This window comes from Octopus sinensis, linkage group LG3 (assembly GCF_006345805.1).
Source record: "Octopus sinensis linkage group LG3, ASM634580v1, whole genome shotgun sequence".
NCBI classification, from domain to species: domain Eukaryota; kingdom Metazoa; phylum Mollusca; class Cephalopoda; order Octopoda; family Octopodidae; genus Octopus; species Octopus sinensis.
Genome location: NC_042999.1, coordinates 160488129 through 160511256, shown reverse-complemented (window position 1 = coordinate 160511256; position 23128 = coordinate 160488129). Strand labels below are relative to the sequence as shown.

Below are 23128 nucleotides of genomic sequence, written 5' to 3'. Positions count from 1 at the left end.
ATAGCTAAATACTGGAAGGGGATCTTTTCGGCTTGAACAGCAGTTTTTAACATAATTTCTAGGTAACTAAAAAATTTTAAACTTCGTATACTGGTAGAATGTGTTTATAAAACATCTTTTTCTCTTGGCTTTATTGAGAAAATTCTATAGTTTGTAAGATATTTGTTGTTTTTTTTCTTCAATTTCTTCAATTTCAACCAATCAATGACGTCTATTGAGGTAAAAAAAAACATTCTGTGCCGTATGAATATGTCCCTCGTTTAAGAAACAGATTGGGTTTATTTACATTTGTGAAGAAAAAAAGATACCCTTCCCCCCACCCCTAACCCTAACTAACCCTAACCCTAAAACAGATTGAAATGCAATAGATCGATACTAGGGTCATAATTATGGGTAACAATTTCATATGACACCGCTAGAAAAAACTGCCGTTCGAACCGAAACAATCCCTGGAAGGTCTTCTATTTCTTGTTCTATCAATTCCTGCTACTTACTTTAAAAAACAAATATCAATGAAGAAAATAGAATTATAGCTCTGTTTTTATCTATGACATCTAAGAAATGGGATGAAGTTAATGCTTGGTATGCCAATAAAGTCTAAACTTTAAAAAATTTAGTGAAGAATTCCTGATTTAATATTCATGATTTAAGTGATTTAACTAAATAATTGAGGAAGTAAGTAAGATGGGTTTTGGCTAGCAAAGATCAAATGATAAAAATGGATAAATACTTTAAAAGAGCATAAATGTAAATGGACTTCCAACTGAAACAGACATTCTATATACATAATATAATGCTGAAAATATTTAGAATAAAGAAATTGATCCAGTCTTAATATTATTGCATAATTTTATCGTTTCAACTTGGTGGGCAAACTCTCTCAAATATTGACAAATTCCAAAGCAACAGAGCATGTGTATAAACGCATATAGATACATCTCTCTACATTACTTCATGCACAACGCTTCAAGCATACTAATAGATTAGAAACACCCTGCTATGCTATGGTAATCATATCAATGCTTTGTACAGGATCTACATGCCTACTTTCACATATATGATTTCTAAACACTAAACACCATCACTGCTACCACATCAGCAATATATACCACTCTTACAACTGTCTATGCAAATGCTGTGTTGCTTTTATCACTGTAATAGTCAAAATATACTCCTCACCAATACTGTTGCTTTAGTAATCTATACGCACTGCAGACAACCAATCTTATTATACCAAATGGTCAATTAAACATTGGGCACCACAAGTACTAGAACAACAATAATTTATGCATATGAGCTGCAGGCATTGCTTTGTAGTAAGCTGCTTGCTTCGCAACCACATGGTTCTGGGTTCAGTCCCACTGTTTAGCACCTAAGGCAAGTGTCTTCTACCACAGCTTCGGGCCAATCAAGGCCTTGTGAGTGGATTTGGTAGACAGAAACCAAAAGAAGCTTGTCGTATACATGTGTGTGTATGCATGTGTGTGTGTGTATGTGTGTGTATGTGTGTGTGTGTGCATGTGTGTGTGTATGTGTGTGTGTGTATGTGTGTGTGTGTGTGTGTGCATGTGTGTGTGTGTGTGTGTGTGTGTGTGTATGTGTGTCTCCCACCTCCACTTGATAAAGTGATGTTGGTGTGCCTATATCCTGTAACTTAGTGGTTTGGCAAAGAGATTGATAGAATAAGTGACAAGCTAAAAAAAGAAGAAAGAAGTATGGGGATTGATTCATTCAACTAAAAATTCAAGGCAGTGCCCCAGCATGGCCACAGTCTAATGACAGAAACAAATAAAAGGGATAAAAGAGATAAAAGAGATGAACCAATGAGGAAACCTATATGTGGTTGCTTGCTTAATCTGCTAGAAATAGCTGCTAGATCTCCCTCATGTCACACACTCTTATCATCATCATCATCATCAACATCATTTTGATTCAGTTATCAACAACTTGACACTCCTGCCTCCATCGTATGCTTCATAATCAATTATGGTTATGTGGTTAAATAATTAGCCCTGACCTACAGAAGGCCTTAAGACCCTTGAAGGAATTTGAACACAAAGCACAAAGAGCTGGAATGGCTATTGCAACACATCTTTTTAAAAAAACTCTAACAATGATACATTTGGAAGATCCTAGAAGGACTTGTCCCAAACTTTGGCATCGAGAGTTACACAAATGCTAGAACTGGGCGCCACTGCATAGTGCCAAGGACTCCAAATTTGCCATCAAGATGTAGGACAAGATACTGTGATAGCCTGGGCTTCAGAGGCCCACAGTTCTTCAATATCCTCCCGAAGAACCTGAGAGACCTGCATGGGGTGGATGCAGATGTCTTTAAAATAAAACTGGACCTCTTCCTGTCAGGTGTCCCAGATGAACCAACTTCACGGCAGGAGGTGCAGATGAGGGCAGCTGCATCGAACTCTCTCATGCACCAAATGGCAATTGCTAAAAAGCATTCGTGAAGTAAAATCATGTAGCAACACCAAATGGCGGTGCCCCAGCATGGCCACAGCTCATGAGCTGAAACTAGATAAAATTTAAAAAAAAAAAATTATATTTTTTTATTGACCTTGAAGAGCTAAGCTATTACCTCATCAGTATTTGAACCTAGAGCACAAAGGGATAAATGAAAACTATAAGGTACTTTATCCAATGCTTTAAGGACTTCCAGTTTGCTATGCAACCTAACTTCTACTGAAGCACACTCCTTATGTTTCAGTTAATTTTTAAAACAATAAGCTTCTTCCTTAATTAGTATGTTAAATTAGTGTTGAAACATAGCTTATAAAGATTTGTTTGCATAAAATATTGATAGGAGGTTTTAATTTAAATATGAACCTATTAAATCAGTGGATTTGCATCAAAGTATAGAAGTGATCTTAGTTAAGCTGTTACGGAAAGGATTAAAAAAATAGAATGAGTGTGAAAGAAAAAACAACAAAAAAACAGAAAGGCTAAAGAACAACAATAACAACATACTTTCTCAACATTTCTGAGACACTGTTATACACACACTGCTCTATTATTACCATTATAGTGATCTGCCTGGTCAGATGGAATACGCTCCACGTCACTACTAACCTATCAATTGTCTCGACACACATCACACCTCTTGACACACAACCACACAGTAACACATAAAACTTTATATCTGACACTAAAATTAAAATCTAAAAAAGTATATAACACTGCAAATTCTCCTTCCTTTTTTTATTTGTTGTTGTTATCATTATTAAGGTGGTGAGCTGGCAGAATCGTTAGCTTAGTGGTACAAATATATGAAGCCCAGTATACCCATCATGACTACCCATCTGATAAGGGTACACCAGGCACATGCACCACAACCATATGTGCATGACATGATGACCTTATGTCCAGATAAACAGTGCATGACCTTGCAGGTGGGGTCCAGTTAGTATCTTCATCAGGTCAAGTAGCCCATCCTGCTCAAAAAGACCCTGAATAAGGGTTGTTTAAGGGTGATGAATGAAACACCCATGTTTCCTGAGGTGAATTACCCAAACCTCAAAAAATCCCCTTCCACACATGGCTGGATGAGATGTTATGTGGTATTTGTTCTAGATCTTTGCATTCTGAGTTCTAATCCTGCCAATGTTAGCTTTACCTTTCACCTTTTCTGGATTGATAAAATAAAGTACCTGTCAATTACTAGGGTTAGTGTCACTGACTGCCCCCACACACTCCAAATTTGTGGCCTTGTGACTATGTTAGAAACAATAATTTTAATCTCAGAAGGATAAAAGTCAAAGTTGACCTTAATGGAATTTGAACTCATAAATTCAGATAGTAAAGGGCTGTAACTATGATATTTCCCCCCACCCAATATTCTAACAATTTTGTCAATCTTGTATACTCTTTCTCTTTTATTCTTTTACTTGTTTCAGTCATTTGACTGCGGCCATGCTGGAGCATCGCCTTTAATCGAGCAACTCGACCTCGGGACTTATTCTTTTGTAAGCCCAGTACTTATTCTATCGGTCTCTTTTGCCGAACCGCTAAGTGACGAGGACGTAAACACACCAGCATCAGTTGTCAAGCAATGCTAGGGGGACAAACACAGACACACAAACATACACACAAATACATATATATATACATATATACGACAGGCTTCTTTCAGTTTCCGTCTACCAAATCCACTCACAAGGCATTGGTCAGCCCGAGGCTATAGCAGAAGACACTTGCCCAAAATGCCACGCAGTGGGACTGAACCCGGAACCATGTGGTTGGTAAGCAAGCTACTTACCACACAGCCACTCCTACGCCTATATTTTTTTTCTGAACAAATTCTTTTTGCTTTGTAGAAGATTCTGTATGAACAGTCACTGCTTTGTTATACCTTCTAATGAGATCGTTCTTTGACAGTGTTATAGTCAAGGTAGCAGATGATAGATTGTTTCTGTTTCTCATAGTATTCAGTTTATTCTGCTGTTGTTATTTAGTTCTTGGTCAACCTTGGTCGTGTAGACATTTGATCAAAGGCATTACTGCCAAGCACATCTTCTTACACACACACACACACACAGACTGTTATATATATATATATATTGGATCAAGAATACATTAGGTAATGTATTTACCTTTATATCAGGTCATTAAGAATGAAATGTTTGATTTTGTTATGCAAACAAGTTTGAAATTGAATGGAAATAAAATTATCATCGGAGAGATTTTAATCATTTAATAACTTATTTTGAAGATCATGAATAGAATTTTTTTTATAAAATGTATCTTAATTAAATTTTATTAGAACTCAAATTATCATGTGGATCCCAGGAGTTTCTCTGTGGAACATAAGGGTTCCCTAGGAATCTACTTTTGGAATCACTTTTTTGACTGACTGATGGTGGCTGCTGGAAGAGAAATTGACATAAACAACCTAGTAAGAATTATTTCAGTTTCAAACAAATTATTCACTACAGCAGTGAATATTTACTGTGCAAGTCATTCGCTAGCAATCTGTTATCTTACTTTCTTTTCTGCATTACTCAATACTCAACAGCACCATTTTATTTCATCTACTAAATTTTGAAACAAAAAACAAAAAAATGAATAAGTAGGTACAGGAGTGGCTGTGTGGTAAGGAGCTAGTTTACCAACCACATGGTTCCGGGTTCAGTCCCACTGCATGGCATCTTGGGCAAGTGTCTTCTACTATAGCCTCGGGCCGACCAAAGCCTTGTGAGTGGATTTGATAGACAGAAACTGAAAGAAGCCTGTCGTATATATGTATATATATATATATGCGTGTGTGTGTGTTTGTGTCTGTGTTTGTCCCCCTAGCATTGCTTGACAACCGATGCTGGTGTGTTTACGTCCCCGTTACTTAGCGGTTCGGTAAAAGAGACCGATAGAATAAGTACTGGGCTTACAAAAGAATAAGTCCCGGGGTCGAGTTGCTCGATTAAAGGTGGTGCTCCAGCATGGCCACAGTTAAATGACTGAAACAAGTAGAAAAAAAAAAGTAAAAAATTGCATTAATCGAGGAGTTTCAAAATGTATTTGGAACCAGATAAAATGGTCCTGTTAAATTTAAGAGACTAGTGAGATTGAAACAGTTGATGTTTTACCCAAATGTCTGTAAGTTGACAACTGCAAGAACACAACCTCGAGGAAGGAATTTTTATAACGTTGATGCTCCGGGAAGGAAAGATTGAGCAAAATGTTTAGTAAAGGATCTAACGTGAGTAGAGCAGAAAACAATATTGATTCACAACCATTTTCTTCTTTATTATGTGACACACTTAATGTTATATAATGATAGACTTACGTTTATCATTGAAAAGCCATTGGCTGCAGTGGTTGCCTCGGGAAAGATTCCTCTAGAGCTACTTGTATTGTGTAATTCAAATTTTATTTTTCTTAATGGCCTCTTTGCAAGGTAGATGTATTGTTTATTCATCAGTTGTCTATTCATTTATTCCATGGCCGAGGTAACGTCATGTTTGATGTGACTTGGGTATGTAACAAACTACAATATATTGTACTAGCAGTATCGCCCGGCGTTGCTCGGGTTTGTAAGGGAAATAACTATATAAGCATTTTTAGAGATGTAAAGTATAATAGCCATCTCAATATGGCTAACCACAAAGGGGGGGGGGGTTACTGTTGCTTTTTAAGTTCTGAGATTTAATAATAAAGTTTTAGAGAGTTACTTCCCTTATATATGCCAAAAATGCATTAAAAATGGGAAAAATTGATGGTGAAATTTTTTTAAATCGTAGACTCATCGTAGACACGCGCTAATACCCAGAAGGGCTCGATATGAATCACGACTATAAGATACCCAGTTTTGGTTAAACTGCACCGCAAAATGTGGGAGTAGTTAGGAATCTAAATCGTAGGAGACAGATAGCACACAACCTCACTTTTATATATAAAGATATATATATATATAAAATTTAAAGTAAACAGAACATGGAGAAATATTGATCAACAACAATTGACTTGCATCAATTATTAGTTTTTAATTCAATACAAATAGACTGCATCCCATCTAACAGCTGTTTCTGCTTCCAGTGTTATATAGTATTACCATTATACACAAGGGGGTACCCGAAAGAAACCGGAATTTTGTAATATTATTTTATTGACTTTATTTTACATGTTTACGCTTTTATTGCCTTCAAAGTATTCTTCATTTGAAGTGATGCATTGGTCCAGAAATATTTTCCACTGTTTGAAGCAGTCCTAGAACTCTTGCAAAGTGACACCTTTTAATGTCCCCATTGTTTTTGTCTTCACCTCTTCCATATCTGTAAAACGTTTTCCTTTAAGGATTTTTTATTTATTTGGGGGAACAAAAAAAAAAAAAAAAGAAAAAATGCAGGGAGGAAGATCAAGTGAAGTGGAAGGGTGGGTAAATGGGGACATAACATTTTTGGTCAAAAACTGTCTCATACTTCCATGACTGAGCAAGGCACAAATTTTGCTGCGACTCTTTTCCTTCACAATTCCTTGCTCAAAATTCATTGGCAGGAGCTTCAAGACACACCAGTCATATCAACAAGTTCATCAATTATCCAGTGACGGTCCTCCAAAATCAGATCATGAATTTCCGTGATGTTTCCATTCATTCAGGAGGTTGTTGATAACCCTGAACGTGGTTGATATTCAAGCGACAACTAACCATTCCTAAACTGTGAAAACCAGCTGTAAACTTGGATTTTGCTCATGGCCGGGTCCTTGTAAGCTGTTTGAAGCATGACAAGTGTTTCAGCCACTGTTTTCCTCAGCAAGAAACAAAATTTTCTGCAAGCACACTGTTCCTTTATTTCAGCCATTGCAAAAGTTGACAAACAAGGGAGAAGTACTGCAAAACAAAGATGCACCACACGACATTACTGGATTCTGCCAGTTGGCAGACAGATGCCTAAGGGTTGCACTAAGTGGCAAAAGCCTGAACTACAATGGGCTTGTCCCACAGAGAACGTTTCTGATTACTTTTAGGTACATGCTTGTATATATATATATATATATATATATATATATATATATATATATATATATATATATAATATATATATATATATGTATATATATATATATATATGCGAGCAAAACACTACCCATCCAATGGACGGTGCTGAGTTGTCAAACATTTAAGCTAAATTTTCTCAAAACAACTTGTCCAACCGTCCCATAGGCCTCCCCTTTGAGAAACGCTGATTTAATGTAAATTTGAGACACCAGCAAAAGAAGAATCCCTTGCCTCTGTGAGGCCCAATATTTTAAGATCACGCTAGCACAAGACCAACAACTTCAAGGAAGGGAGAAAGTTGATTACATTGACCCCAGTGTTTGACTGGTACTTACTTTATCAACCCTAAACAAAATGCCACCAAGCATTGTGTCCAGTGAACTAGCGACTCTTCCAGCTTGTCATCTTTATAATAGATTATAATTATTAAAACAACATAATGAATATACAGAGGTTTAAGCTCAATGTGGCTGGTAGATCAATATCTTAAACTTCACACATGATGTCATTATTTAGGTTGTCATGAGAAAATATATTAGACTTTTTCTCGCATACGCGTAGTATCAATCACAACAGCTGATGTACTTTTGCATACAAATGCACGTTCCCACGGCTTTATTGATCACATTCACACCTGGAATCGATTTTTGTAATTTTTTCAAGACTTATACACGCCCTGATACTGTCGGTATCAGCATATCAAATTTGAGCGCAATCAGATGGAGGATGCCCGAGATCCTAGAAGACACACACAGATAGACAGAACGATTTTATATAATATACTAGCAGTATCGCCCGGCGTTGCTTGGGTTTGTAAGGGAAATAACTATATAAGCATTTTTAGAGATGTAAAGTATAATAGCCATCTCAATATGGTTAACCACAAAGGGGGGTGGTGTTACTGTAGCTTTTTACGTTCTGAGATTTAATAATAAAGTTTTAGAGAGTTACTTTCCTTATATATGCCAAAAATGCATTAAAAAATGGGAAAAATTGATGGTAAATTTTTTTTTAAATCGTAGACTCATCATAGACGCACGCTAATACCCAGAAGGGCTCGATATGAATCACGACTATAAGATACCCGGTTTTGGTTAAACTGCACCGCAAAATGTGGGAGTAGTTAGGAATCTAAATCATAGGAGACAGACAGCACACAACCTCACTTTTATATATAAAGATTATAATTATTAGTTTCAAATTTTGGTACAAGGCCAGTAATTTAAAGGGTGGTGTTAAGTTGATTAAATCGACTCCTGAGCTCAGCTGATACTCACTTTAATGACCCTGAAAGGATGAAAGGTACAGTCAACCTTGGCTGAATTCAAACTCAGAAGTAAAGATGGACGAAAGGCTGTGTTCATCATCATCATCATCATTTAACATCCACTTTCCATGGTGGCATGGGTTAGATGGTTTCACTGGAACTAGTAAGCCAGAGAGCTGCACCAGGTTCCGGTCTGATTTGGCATGGTCTCTATAGTTTGATGCCCTTCCTAAGGCCAACCACCATAATGGGTGCTTTTTTATATGCCACCAGCATGGATGTCATTTACGTGACACCAGTACACAACGACACTTTCATGGGTGCCGTCTACATGACCCTGGCAACAGTCTCAATTACGTTTTCACTTGTCTTCATAAGTTTTCTCAAGCACAGCATATTGTCAAGGAGGACTTGGTCACCTGTCATCACCTCCACAAGGCTCAGCGTTTGGAGATCATGCTTTACCACAGTGCTTTTCAAACCCCAAGGAAACATTCCACTGGCTCGAGGAACCCCTGTGCAATAATTCAATAGTCTTATGCACACATATCTGCACAGGAGAATTAAAAATGACTGCCGATTTTAGCAGTTTTGTAACTTCTTGCGGAACCCCTAGACTGTACTGGCGGAACCCTAAGGTTCCGCGGAACCCTGGTTGAAAACCACTGCTTTACCGCCTCATCCCTTGCCTCTGTGAGGCCCAATATTTGAAGATCATGCTAGCACAAGGCCAACAATTTCAAGGAAGGGAGAAAATTGATTACATTGACCCCAGTGTCCGACTGGTACTTACTTTATCAACCCTAAACAAAATGCCACCAAGCACTGTGTCCAGTGAACTAGCAACTCTTCCAGCTTGTCGTCTTTATAATAGATTATAATTATTAAAACAACATAATGAATATACAGAGGTTTAAGCTCAATGTGGCTGGTAGATCAATATCTTAAACTTCACACATGATGTCATTATTTAGGTTGTCATGAGAAAATATATTATTACTCATTATTATGTATCCTGATGAAGATAATTTTGTTTTTAGAAGAAATGGTCATTCACAAATATACAACAAAAGTAGGAAATAAAAATGATTTTTGTATTTTAATCCTAGTCAACAAGGTTTACTGGTGATTGTAAAGAAAGTTGTATAAGTATCATTTTTAAAAGATTTGATAAAATGGTGGGGTACCAAATTATTTATTTGTTTAAAGATTTGTAATATTTTCTAAATATTTGAATTAAAATGTATTGTCAGTTAGAGAGTTGATTAGTTTTTGCTATTATGTTTAGCTCATAATTATAGAAATAAAAAATGTTTGAATTAAGAAAAGATTCAAGTCATTATTTTTGGTGAGGAGTACATTATATATATATATATATATATATATACTCTTTTACTTGTTTCAGTCATTTGACTGCGGGCATGCTGAAGCACCGCCTTTAGTCGAGCAAATCGACCCCGGGACTTATTCTTTGTAAGCCCAGTACTTATTCTATCGGCCTCTTTTGCCAAACCGCTAAGTAACGGGGACATAAACACACCAGCATCGGTTGTCAAGCAATGCTAGGGGGACAAATACAGACACACACACGCATATATATATATATATACGACGGGCTTCTTTCAGTTTCCGTCTACCAAATCCACTCACAAGGCTTTGGTCGGCCCAAGGCTATAGTAGAAGACACTTGCCAAAGGTGCGATGCAATACATACATACATATGTACAAACATACATACACATAACACACACATTCTCTACAATAACTAAACTATATAGACTTTTTGAAACATATTTGCTTATGATTGCTTTGAAGGATTACACCTAAGTAACGTAATTCATTCTTCCAACTTAAGATTTAACTCCTTCCTCTTCTTTTTATTTTTGTGCTTTTCTTTAGTAATGCCACGTTTTTTTTTTTCCGTTTCTCCTTTTTCTCCTCTATTTCTCGTTTCCCTACTTAATGTACAAGTTATGGTTTTATAGACATCACACTTAATATTGTCTGATATTTATTTAACTCAAGCTTTTCAACATTAAGCTGGTAATTTTTAATGAGATTGCTCAATCTTATACGTATTTCCTCAGAGAGCAGACGCCAGCTAGAGAGAGAGAAAGAGAGAGAGAGAGAGAGAGAGAGAGAGAGAGAGAGAGAGAGAGAGAGAGAAGAGGGGGTGGGTTGGCTGTGGAAGAAATAAGCGAAGTTGTTGTAGTGATCGATACATGGTGTATAGAAACGACCGCTAATCATGCAGACTGCAGTCTCTCTACGCTCGAGTTTTCTTGTTAACAGACCAGAGGAAAAACTTAGGGGGAAACTGCAGTCTAAGATATAGCTGAAGCTTAACCGCCGACAAATGTTCGCCTTTGTCATGAACGATCTCAGGTTACTTTGGTGAATCAAGGACATTGCTTCGTTGAGTAGGTGTCATTACCTACCGAGATGACCAGTCGGCCTTGCCTTCTTTACATTCTCTCTGCTGCAGTCGTCTTTCGTTAACATTAAACAACACAATCAGCATAGCAGCAATATTGCCTTCGATGTGTCTTCCGTTTCCTCATGGTCACCTAGAATTTGACTGTTACTGCTTTCGATTGCTTTTCTACACTACCATAAAGCATTTTCACATGCCTTCTTATTTCGACCATACACTTTATAAGTAAAAAATAGCTACATACATATACTATGTTAATTATGTAACAGTAAACAAGCCAGGGAAACAGTTCAACTCGTTTTAAGAATTGTAGTCGTGGTCAGAATAAATAATAATGCTTGTTCTCCAATATTCACCGATGTCTTTGGAATGATTACGCGTTAGACGGACACGTGTTAGACCGATGGAACGTGATATAGCCGAAATCACTAGATACCTTAGCAATAAAACAGACCTAGAGGTAAGTACTCGCCTTCTTAAACTGAGTAAACACAAACCCTTGTATATTTATTTTACGATGACCCCCCGTCGCCTGCGTTGAGTGCCAGTGACACTGTATTTTTTTTACTGTCATGTGCGCTTATCTGTGTGTATATGTGAGTGTGTGTATGTTTGTGTATGTATGTGTTTGTGTGTGTGTGTGCGGGCGTGTACGGAGGGTTTCTCCGAACGTAATTAGTGACAATTATGTCTCCGTGTATGTTCGTTGGGTATCTGCATATTTATGTAATTATATCTTATAACAAAGACTACTATGTATTTAAAGGCCAACACACACACACACACACACACACACACACACACACACACACTCACACACACACATTTATATCGCGTCATTTACATATTTTCATTTGACTAAAAAGTATATTTCGTGATGTCTTTTGAAGTGCAAAGAACGACCGCGACCATCAGCATATATGCGGATGCAAGTGTATCTATCTACACGCCTTTCATCCTTTCGGGGTCGATAAATTAAGTACCAGTTACGCACTGGGGTCGAAGTAATCGACTTAATACCTATGTCTGTCCTTGTTTGTCCCCTCTGTGTTTAGCCCCTTGTGGGCAATAAAGAAATAGGTATCTACTCACACGCGCGCGCCACACACACATATACAGGTGTGATTGTGGCTATACTTGTATTTTGAATATAAATGAATAATTAGCAGTGGAATATAAAAGGATAATTAGAAGCGAGTACATTTTATACATGGAATGCGCCAAATGTTATCACATAGATACAGAAGAGGTACTCTTAATGTAGTTGCCTGATCTGCTAGAAATGACAGACAAATTTCCCTCAGATTACAGTTTCCTGTCTTAAAAAGAGGTTATATCTGTAATTCTGTAATGTATACCTAGATATATAACATGAGTAAAAGATGAGATAGTTATGATTTAATGCATTTAATATTTGGTTGGCTCATTCAAGGCTAACCTAGGGTTAAACAACTGAAACCAGTTCCTTAGAAGCAAACCCATTCTTAAAGATGTGTAGTAGTTCCTTCTTTTAACAAATCATGTTCTACATATACCTGCAGATTTCACGTGTCTCTATGACACACACACGCACACACACACACACAAACACACACACGTACACACACAAACACACCCACGTACACACACAAACACACGCACGTACACACGCACGTACACACACACACACACACACACACACACACAGAAACACACGCACGCACACACACACAAACACACATACACACACGCACACACAAACACACACGCACACATGCGCACACACACACGTACACACACACACACGTACACACACACGTACACACACACGTACACACACGCCGCACGCGTATACATTATAATTTTCGATATAGTAACTTAGTAAATTCGAAGTGTCGCCGGCGGTAGCTTGTTCAGTTGTTCACACTTTGAACATGTTTACACGTGAAACTTCGAAGTCATTATCAACCAAATTATATAAATAAATGTGTCACCATACATATATTGATTTCTTTCACTTCACGCACGTTTATATATTTATTTATTTTTAAAAACACTTTTAACTTACAATTCTGGAAATGAAAAATAAATATTTATCTCGTTCATCTTTTATAGATTTCTCTGAATATTTAGTGTTTATTGTTTTTAAGAACAAGCTATGTATGTATGGATGGATGGATGGATGGATGTGTGTATGCATGGATCTATGTATGTATGTGTGTGTGTGAGTGAGTGTGTGTGTGTATGTATGTGTGTGTGTGTATGTATGCATGTATGTATGTATTTATGTATGGATGGATGGATGTATGTATGTATGTATGTATGTATGTATTTATGTATATATATATGAATGTATGTATGGATGGATGGATGGATGGATGTATGTACGCGTGTAGATGGATGTCCGCATGTACTTATGTATGTAGTTGTATGTGTGTGTGTGTGTGTCTCCGATCCCTACTTCCGAACATTCCTCTCCTATCAGACATTCCTTCGCCGCAGAAACAAACTGTGTTCCTTTCTACTTTTGGTTGTTTACTTCCTCTTTCAGAGTCACGCTGCCTAACCACCGACTGTTGACAACTTAGAGACGGCGGAGGTGGGAACACCATTCTACAAGACTGCCTACCCGCCTTGTTCTCTTTATCCGTCCGTCATCCTACTGTCGCCACCAAACCAAATACTGCCAGGTGTATTTTCCCTCAATCCGACTTCATTCTTCGGTACACCCACCACCACCACTACCACCAACACTGCCGCAGCCGTGACCACCACCTTCAACACTTCCTGTAAACACTTTTACCCCGGCTCGGCCTGTTGGCTGCAAGCCTATGGAGAGAGCTCACCGATACCCAAACACACTCAAAGAAATCTCTATACTGCAGTACCTCCATCGTAGTGGTGGTCGTCGTCGCTGTGGAGGCCGTCAAAGTAATCATCATCATTATCATCATCATCATCGTCATCATCATCAGCATCATCATTATTATTATCAACACCATTATCAGACCACCGGCTATTGCGACTCCACGTCCAGTTATGGCCAAGTGTTACGATATTTTAGTACGCCTGCTCCTTCTCGGCGACACCGGGGTCGGCAAGTCTTGTATCCTGTGCCGTTATGCCAACGATGAGTTCCTGGATACTCATATATCAACCATAGGTGAGTTCGACCCTTAAAACCTATTTCGATTTATTTACTTTTCACTTTCATTCACTGATATCCGTGGTGCCTTTCCCTTAGCCTTCATTTTAAACTGGCCATTCCCACAACCTTTAATATTTTCGATATTATATCTATCTATCTATCTATCTATCTATCTATCTATCTATCTATCTATCTATCTATCTATCTATCTATCTATCTATCTATCTATGCATGCATAATATTGTGTGAGTGTGTGGGTGTGCGTGTGCGTGTGGGGTGTACTCCCCTCAGATCGATATTTCTGATGAATATGGAATGATGTCACAACTCAGAGCCCCATTCGGAAACTTCACGCATTTGTAATTAAAGATAACTATTATTTGTCAGTTTATATGTGTGTCTGTGTCTCTACTTCTCTGTGTGTATGTGTGCTGGGTGTAATTCTGTTCTTGTGTTACCATTTCCTAATTCACAAATACATATATATATTCGCGCTTTCTTTGTTGAAGTCCTTTCCACTTACGGAAAATAAAAATTAGCCTTTTGTTATTTTTTGAAAGCTCCAATCTTGTCAGCTCTATTAATATTTACTTAGTTGCATTTATGTGTGTTTCTAAGGAATTGAGGATTAGACGGAGTTTTTCCACTTGTTATACTTAAAACTATCAGGTTTCACATTTTTCCCTCGAATGTTAATCGTGTAAACTGTGTATACACGTCTGTGTGTGCGTGCGTGCGTATTTATATACACACACCCACATCGAACAGGCATAATTTCAAATACACACATAACACATCCGTATGAAGATAAGGTATTTTTATGTATATATTTATTTACTACTCTATCGATTTGTGTAAAAATATATTCATAGGCATACGCAGCTACAAGCGGGCGGATGGACACACGCACGCATCTCCCACACGCACTTGTTCACTCTCTCTTTTTCTCTCTCTCTCTCTCTCTCTCTTCTCTCTCACACACACACACACACACGCATACAACATACATATACATACGATAGAGTGGTCATTCTACCTCGCGAGGCGCAGACGTCTGGTAACGCAAAATCATCCTAGCAATAGCAATATGAATCACCAACACTCACTCATTAGTCTGTTTCAAAAAAAGTGTATGTCTGTGTGTGTGTGTCTGTCTGTGTGTGAGAAAGAGAGAAACTTGTGTAAGTGGCAGTAATTCGTTGGTTCTTTTAACCCGTCTTATATATTTATTGCAGATTTTACAAAGAGTGATCGAGTAAAAGTTGAAAATTCATCGATCACACTTTTAGGATCTGTTTGTTGCATGTGAGGTTGTGTAATATATAGTATTAGATGCATGTATGCATCTAGTAGTTAGATTCTAGCTTTTCAGGGTACGTGTATAAGACCATGGATACATACACACACATAGACATGCAGTATTTAGCACGTACACTTATTCATTGGTACATCAGAGTATGTATTATATGTGAATGACATTATTGTTATATTAGACTGGATGTCATGCTCGCTATTGTCATAATTGCTTACTTTCTCATTAACATTTCTGTACATTACTCTGAATACCCCGTCAAAGAAACAGAGTGTGTTTATGTGCTGGTGTGTGTTTGTACGGAGCTGTGTCAACATCAGAAACTGAACCCCTGTTATACTGATGGTTCCACGGTTATTCTTTGTTGTTTCAGTCATTTGACTGCGGCCATGCTGGAGCACCGCCTTAAAGGATTTTAGTCAAACAAATCGACTCCGGGACTTGTGTTTTTAAAGCCTAGTATCTATTCTATCAGTTCCTTTTGCCGAACCGCTAAGCTACCGGGAAGTAAGCTCGCCAACACCTGTTGTCAAGCAATGGTGGGGGACAGACACAAGGACACATACACTCACACACATATATGACAGGCTTCTTTCAGTTTCCCTCTACCAATTCCACTCGCAAGGCTTTGGTTGGCCTAAGGCTACAGTAGAAGACATTTGCCTAAGGTGCCATGCAGTGGGACTGAACCTGGAACCATGTGGTAGGGAAGCAAGCTTCTTGTCACACAGCCATGTGCAACTTTAGCTGAAAAATATGACCATTGCCTGTGGTTCCCTGTTAGGGCCCCTGAGCTCAACAGGTCTAGGAACTCAATTCTGATTTAGGTATGCTGTGACTTACTGTCAAATAAATCAAATCACTGGACTTTGATTTGATTTGCCTTGGGGCCTGTAAATGCTGCTTAGACAGCCATAGATGCATATTAGAACAGTCTTAAGGAGCTTGCTTTGCTACCACATGACTTCTGGTTCAGTCCCACTGCACAGCTCTTTAGGCAAGAGTCTACTATAGCCATGGGCTGATCAATGCCTTGTGAGTGAATTTTGTTGATGGAAACTGTATGAAAGCCACCATATGTGTGTGTGTGTGTATGTATATGTGGTTGTTTGTCTCTTATCACTGCTTGACAACTAGTGTTGGTTTGTTTATGTCCCTGTAACTTAGTGGTTGTGAAAAAAAACCTGATAGAATAAGTACTGAACTTAAAAGTAAGTACTGAGATCAATTTGTTCAAAGCAGTACTCCAGCATGGCCACAGTCCAATGAATGAAACAAGTAAAAGGTAAAAGATCCACTCACACAGCAGTGATATCAGATAACAGAAACTATCGACATCCTCTGAGAATCCTCCTGGCTATTTGAGAAAATCCGTCTCCCATGTGTTCCTATTATTTATTGCTCCTTCACATAGGCGCAGGAGTGGCTGTGTGGTAAGTAGCTTGCTTACCAGCCACATGGTTCTGGGTTCAGTCCCACTGCGTGGCATCTTGGGCAAGTGTCTTCTACTATAGCCTCGGGCCGACCAAAGCCTTGTGAGTGGATTTGGTAGACGGAAACTGAAAGAAGCCTGTCGTATATATGTATATATATATATATGTGTGTGTGTATATATGTTTGTGTGTCTGTGTTTGTCCCCCAACATTGCTTGACAACTGATGGTGGTGTGTTTACGTTCCCGTAACTTTGCGGTTCGGTAAAAGAGACCGATAGAATAAGTACTGGGCTTACAAAGAATAAGTCCTAGGGTCAACTTGCTCAACTAATGGCGGTGCTCCAGCATGGCCACAGTCACATGACTGAAACAAGTATGAGTAAAGAGTATCTGCCACACACAAAGTTTACTTTCCCTGTTGATCTTTCTGTGATTCCATGACATCTCTGCCCATTGTTTGCTCTGGGGACCCCAGATGGAATTTCCACCTACACCTTTTCTACATATCAATATAGTCACTGTTTAGTGGAGGCGCAATGGCCCAGTGGTTAGGGCAGCGGACTCGTGGTCATAGGATCGCGGTTTCGATTCCCAGACCGGGCGTTGTGAGTGTTTATTGAGCGAAAACACCTAAAAGCTCCACGAGGCTCCGGCAGGGATGGTGGTGATCCCTGCTGTACTCTTTCGCCACAACTTTCTCTCACTCTTACTTCCTGTTTCTGTTGTACCTGTATTTTAAGGGGCCGGCCTTGTCACTCTCTGTGTCACGCTGAATATCCCCGAGAACTACGTTAAGGGTACACGTGTCTGTGGAGTGCTCAGCCACTTACACGTTAATTTCACGAGCAGGCTGTTCCGTTGATTCGGATCAACCGGAACTCTCATCGTCGTAACCGACGGAGTGCTTCCATCCATTCCCATAGTCACTATTTAATGAGACCATGTCAGTAACATGAGATTGTATCTCTGGATGTTAACAGCAGTTTAAAGGCAAAGTAGTTAACATATCCAATTATGTCGGATGTGCTAATTATTTAGTTGTTACAAATACTGCTGCAGTTGCTAATATCTAATTTATTCGTAGTCTGTTAGCTTTTTGTGACATCAGTGGCTGTTTGGCCATCATTATACTATATTGGTTTGACTGATTTTTGTTCTGGTATTTGGTGCAAGGTTGAGCTATCACTGAAGATCTGCAGAAAACAGTGAAAGCATGTGATACGGTAGCGCCATCCACCAGTGCAGATGACTACTCTGTCAGTTCGTTATAGTCGGTGCTTAATGAGCAGGTCATTGATATGATGGTGTATCTCTGGACTGAAGGTGATCTAGTTCATCTGGTTACGCTGGGTGTACTTAACATATACATATATATATATATATATATTGTGGAGGCGCAATAGCCCAGTGGTTAGGGCAGCGGACTCTCGGTCATAGGATCGCGGTTTCGATTCCCAGCACGGGCGAAAACACCTGAAGCTCCACAGGGCTCCGTCAGGGGGTGGTGGTGATCCCTGCTGTACTCTTTCGCCACAACTTTCTCTTGCTCTTTCTTCTGTTGGCCTGCTCGCTTAGCCAGTGGAGTGGTGTCATCTGAAGGCTAAAACAATGCGAAGCGCATTGTGATCAGTGATGTGTAGCAACATCTGATAGCCTGGTCGGTCATGGTGGTCATGGTGATATGTATATTACTGGATTAGGGTCTGAAGAAATGGTGTAAGGCTAAGCACTTTATGGATGTGAAACCCTGGATAACCCCACAGACTGACCGTAACTACCTTTATCTAATTATATATATATCATCATCATCAGTGTTTAGCATCCATTTTCCATGCTATCATGGGTTGGATGTTTGACTGGAACTGATGACCCGTACAGCTGCAATGCCTGCTTTGGCATGGCTTCTGTGGTTGAAAACCTCCCTAACACAGTCACTTTACAGAGTATATTGGGTGCTTTTTAAAGTGTCACAGACACTTGTAAGGTCACCATGTAACTCATAAGACAAGACACCTCAGCTAAGGAGCATGATATATGGAAGGATGTGGTTTTATGCAAGGTGATGAGGTTAAATTATGACAGAGGGATAGGAACAGCCGGCTTGCTATAGAGCAGATATTTGGCTACTTCTGTTGGAAAAAAGAGGAGATGGTGGTGAAGAGGTGTCAGAGTATACCCTCAAGGTACAGAAAAATGAATATAAGAGAAATGGTTCTGAGAATTGGAGAGGGTGAGTGGGTAGGTCTGTTCACAAGAGTGTCGAAGGAGAGTGGTAAATGGATAGAGATGGGGATTGTGTTGAACAGGGTAGATAGTAAACATAAGTGGAGTTGTGATAAATAGTGAATATTGGTTTAAGCTGAGAAGGTAGAGAAAATAGTGGGTCAGGGAAGTGATGGGTGGAAGCAGATATGATGTGAATTGAGGGTGGTGAGAGAGAGATGCACAGTGGCAAGGATAAGGTTAGATGTACATGAGGGATGAAATAGTGGATAGCAAACAGGTGTAGTTGGGGAGGAGGTACCATTGGCAGAATAAGAGGATGTACATAGGAAAGGGATGTTAAGTGAAGAATAAAATGGTAAAGATTGATACTGAAAATGTTGGAGACAAAGGAAGTGATTCCAAGGAGGGAGGTTGAGTTGTAGCACAAAAGGGTGAGATGGAATATGTGCAGTTTCAATGATAGAGAGGTAGGTGTTGGGAAGATGAGTTGTAGGGGAGGGAATCATCAAGGACAGATGGGGGTGCAAGGGCATAGGCATAAATGGAATGCTTTTAAGGCCTCGTTTTTCCTGAGGTGGATGAGTCTCCTGGAGCACAACGAATCACCTGTCATCTTGGTCCTTTGTCATGTCCTCCGTGAGGATCAACATTTGGAGGTCTTTTGTCACTACTTTGTCCCACAAAGTAATGAAGAACTGCTGCTCAGTCAGGAGTGAAGAGCAGTGCCTGTAACCTTTGTGGTGCCTCCAAGACTAGTGAGACCCAAAGACCTAGCTCTATTGTATACAACAGAGTGAACTCTTCTAAAGTAGAGAGCAAGGTTCCATTAAGGTGGAGTGCACAACACTTCCTTATGCAGTAATTATCTTCCATACACATCACAGGCCTATGTCAATGTGGCCCCCTCTTTTACACACTATATATGATTCCCCTTATACCCAATTCTTCTTTCAACACAGTAGAATTCGGGTGTTTAGGCTGTCTGACATCTTTCAGAACATGTGTATTTTATTTCTTTCTTGTCTTCAGAGGTCTTCTGCATTTAAAGCTCACATCTCACCACTACACAGCATTGCAGTCCCAAACCAAGACTTATATAAAATACCCTTCACTTTGAGAGAATGGCTTTTGCTGCCAGCAGAGGTAATAGCTCTCGGAGCCTTTTCAAACTAGTTCTCACCCTCATCATCATCATCATCATCATCGTTTAGCATCCGCTTTCCATGCTAGCATGGGTTGGACGGTTCAATTGGGGTCTGGGAAGCCAGAAGGCTGCACCAGGCCCAGTCTGATCTGGCAAAGTTTCTACGGCTGGATGCCCTTCCTAACGCCAACCACTCCATGAGTGTAGTGGGTGCTTTCTACATGCCACCAGCACAGGTGCCAGACGAGTCTGGCAAACGGCCACGATCTGATGGTGCTTTTTATGTGCCACCGGCATGGGGGCCAGGCGAGGATGGCAACGGCCATGAACGGATGGTGCTTTTTACGTGCCACGGGCATGAGGCCAGTCGGGGCGGTGCTGGCAACGGCCATGTTCGGATGGTTCTCTTACGTGCCACCGGCACTGGTATCTCAGCTGCAATTTCCATTGATCGATTTCGATTCTGATTCTCGCTTGCCTCAACAGGTCTTCACAAGTAGAGTTTTGTGTCCCAAGAAGGGACACAAAACACCCTAGCTATGATATATGCAGAATAACCATTTCCTCTACTAATTATGTCACCTAGGGAGTGGAAGCTGTCCACTGCTTCTAGTGAACCAGTCAGGCATTTAAGGGAATCTATTTCTGGTATGCTTTTAGTACTTATTGGACCTGTGCATCTGCCTCATACAAGGCTTATTTTCTTGGCCTGTCAGTGATTCCACTATGTCTTTTGTGCATCCCTAGCTTGAAGTGGGTTTAATATATTGGGTCCCTGCTTATTCCTCGTCATCACATCAAACAGGGCATTTCCTGACAGTATCAGGGTTCCAGGTTTTGTTTCTATGTCTGAAATTTCTTTACTGAAGAATGTTACCCAGTGAGATGCAACATAGGCGCAGGAGTGGCTGTGTGGTGAGTAGCTTGCTAACCAACCACATGGTTGCGGGTTCAGTCCCACTGCGTGGCATCTTGGGCAAGTGTCTTCTGCTATAGCCCCGGGCCGACCAATGCCTTGTGAGTGGATTTGGTAGACGGAAACTGAAAGAAGCCCGTCTTATATATGTATGTATGTACGTGTGTGTGTTTGTCCCCCTAGCATTGCTTGACAACCAATTGCTTTTTTGTCAGACTGGGGCATGGGAAGGGTTGGTATCTGTAGGGAGTGGTTGGGGCAGAGTGGATGTCGGTGGGAGCCTGGTGGGTGCGGGTTGAGGAGGGGGTCATTCTTTACCACATGTGTCCTCTTTTTCTTTTCTTCTTCTTTGCTATCTCCCAGCTGTCATTTGTCTCTTCTTCCTTGATGGTCATGTCCTTTTCCTCCACGGGCAGTAGAACACTGACCACTCTTTCACGCTCCTCAGTCTTTTCCAGTGGTGGAGGACATTCCATTTTAATATGGCTCTTCAGGCCACATTTATAACACCATGGAATTCTTCCCTCCAATCTAAATTTCAAAGTAGTTTCACCCACTAAGATGTTTTCTACCATCACATCATTCCCTTCACATCATTCCCTTGAACTTGCTCAACTCTTTCAGACTCACTTCTTCAATTTTTTCTCTAGCCGCTGCTGCATAATTCCTCTTCTCCATTTCCTTGTCCATCTTGTTTAAGTATTCAACTAATTCCTCCTCAGACGAATCACATTCTAGGGAAAAATACTTCAACTTCTCCCAACTTCTTGCTCAACGCTCCTCCATTATACAAGAGGGAAAATGTCGCTCCACTAGGACAGCCAAAAGAACGTGTGTACCAAACAAATCCAACAATCCAACAGAACAACCATAAACCGGAAGCAAGGTTCTTGCCACAAAGCCACGCTTGTGCCTATGACGCAAACACGTTTCTGAGGTTGCCAACAGCAGTCGGTGGAACCATCCACCTAAATACACTGGGTGTCTATATATATATATATATATATCACCGTGATCGACCAGGCTATCAGATGTTGTTACACATCGCTGGTCACAATGCGCTTCGCATTGTTTTAGCCTTCAAATGACGCCACCCTGCTGGCGAAGCGAGCAGGCCAACAGGAGAAAGAGTGAGAGAAAGTTGTGGCGAAAGAGTACAGCAAGGATCGCCACCAGCCCCTGCCGGAGCCTCGTGGAGCTTTAGGTGTTTTCACTCGATAAACACTCACAACGCCCAGTCTGGGAATCGAAACCGCGATTCTACGACTGCAAGTCCACTGCCCTAACCACTGGGCCATTGCGCCTCCACTACACTCACACACACACACACACACACAATCACATATATCCACATACACACACCTACATGCCAATATATATTATATCCTTTATACTACAATAGATGAATTTCAATTTTGCCGTCTTTTTTGGAAAAGATATATAGATTTTACTTATAAAAAATTTATATTTGTGTCAATAGTGTGTTCAATTCAAAATTGTATTATTCACAAGCAAAGTTGCATATAGTTATTGTAATTAAGTAAGGTGAGAGTTGAAAGGGAATTAAGTGATGAAGAATACTTAATTCTCTTACATGAAGGGCTGGGCAAATCCTCAGAAATATCAAATTCTTCCAGGAAAACTTTTGTATTATTTCATTTATGGAGCCAACTCAACACTGTCTGTGTATGAGAGATACATCCACAGTACATTGTAGTTACATATAAATTGTGGTCAGTGTGGTAGTAAACAAAAACATACAG

At 39.7% G+C, this 23128-nt stretch overlaps 1 protein-coding gene across 2 annotated transcripts in view; it reads left to right on the top strand.

Moving 5' to 3' along the window:
* Nucleotides 1-10927: 10927 nt before the first annotated feature.
* Nucleotides 10928-23128, top strand: part of LOC115209214 (ras-related protein Rab-15) — a 74158-nt gene continuing 61957 nt past the window's right edge. Inside the window, exons 1-2 of one of the 2 annotated variants that reach the window (XM_029777473.2) lie at nucleotides 10928-11665; nucleotides 13736-14347. In XM_029777473.2, coding sequence (XP_029633333.1) covers nucleotides 14224-14347 — 124 coding nt within the window. In that variant the 5' untranslated portion in view covers nucleotides 10928-11665; nucleotides 13736-14223. The remainder of the gene's footprint in view (nucleotides 11666-13735; nucleotides 14348-23128) is intronic. The other variant, XM_029777474.2, reaches the window with a different exon arrangement.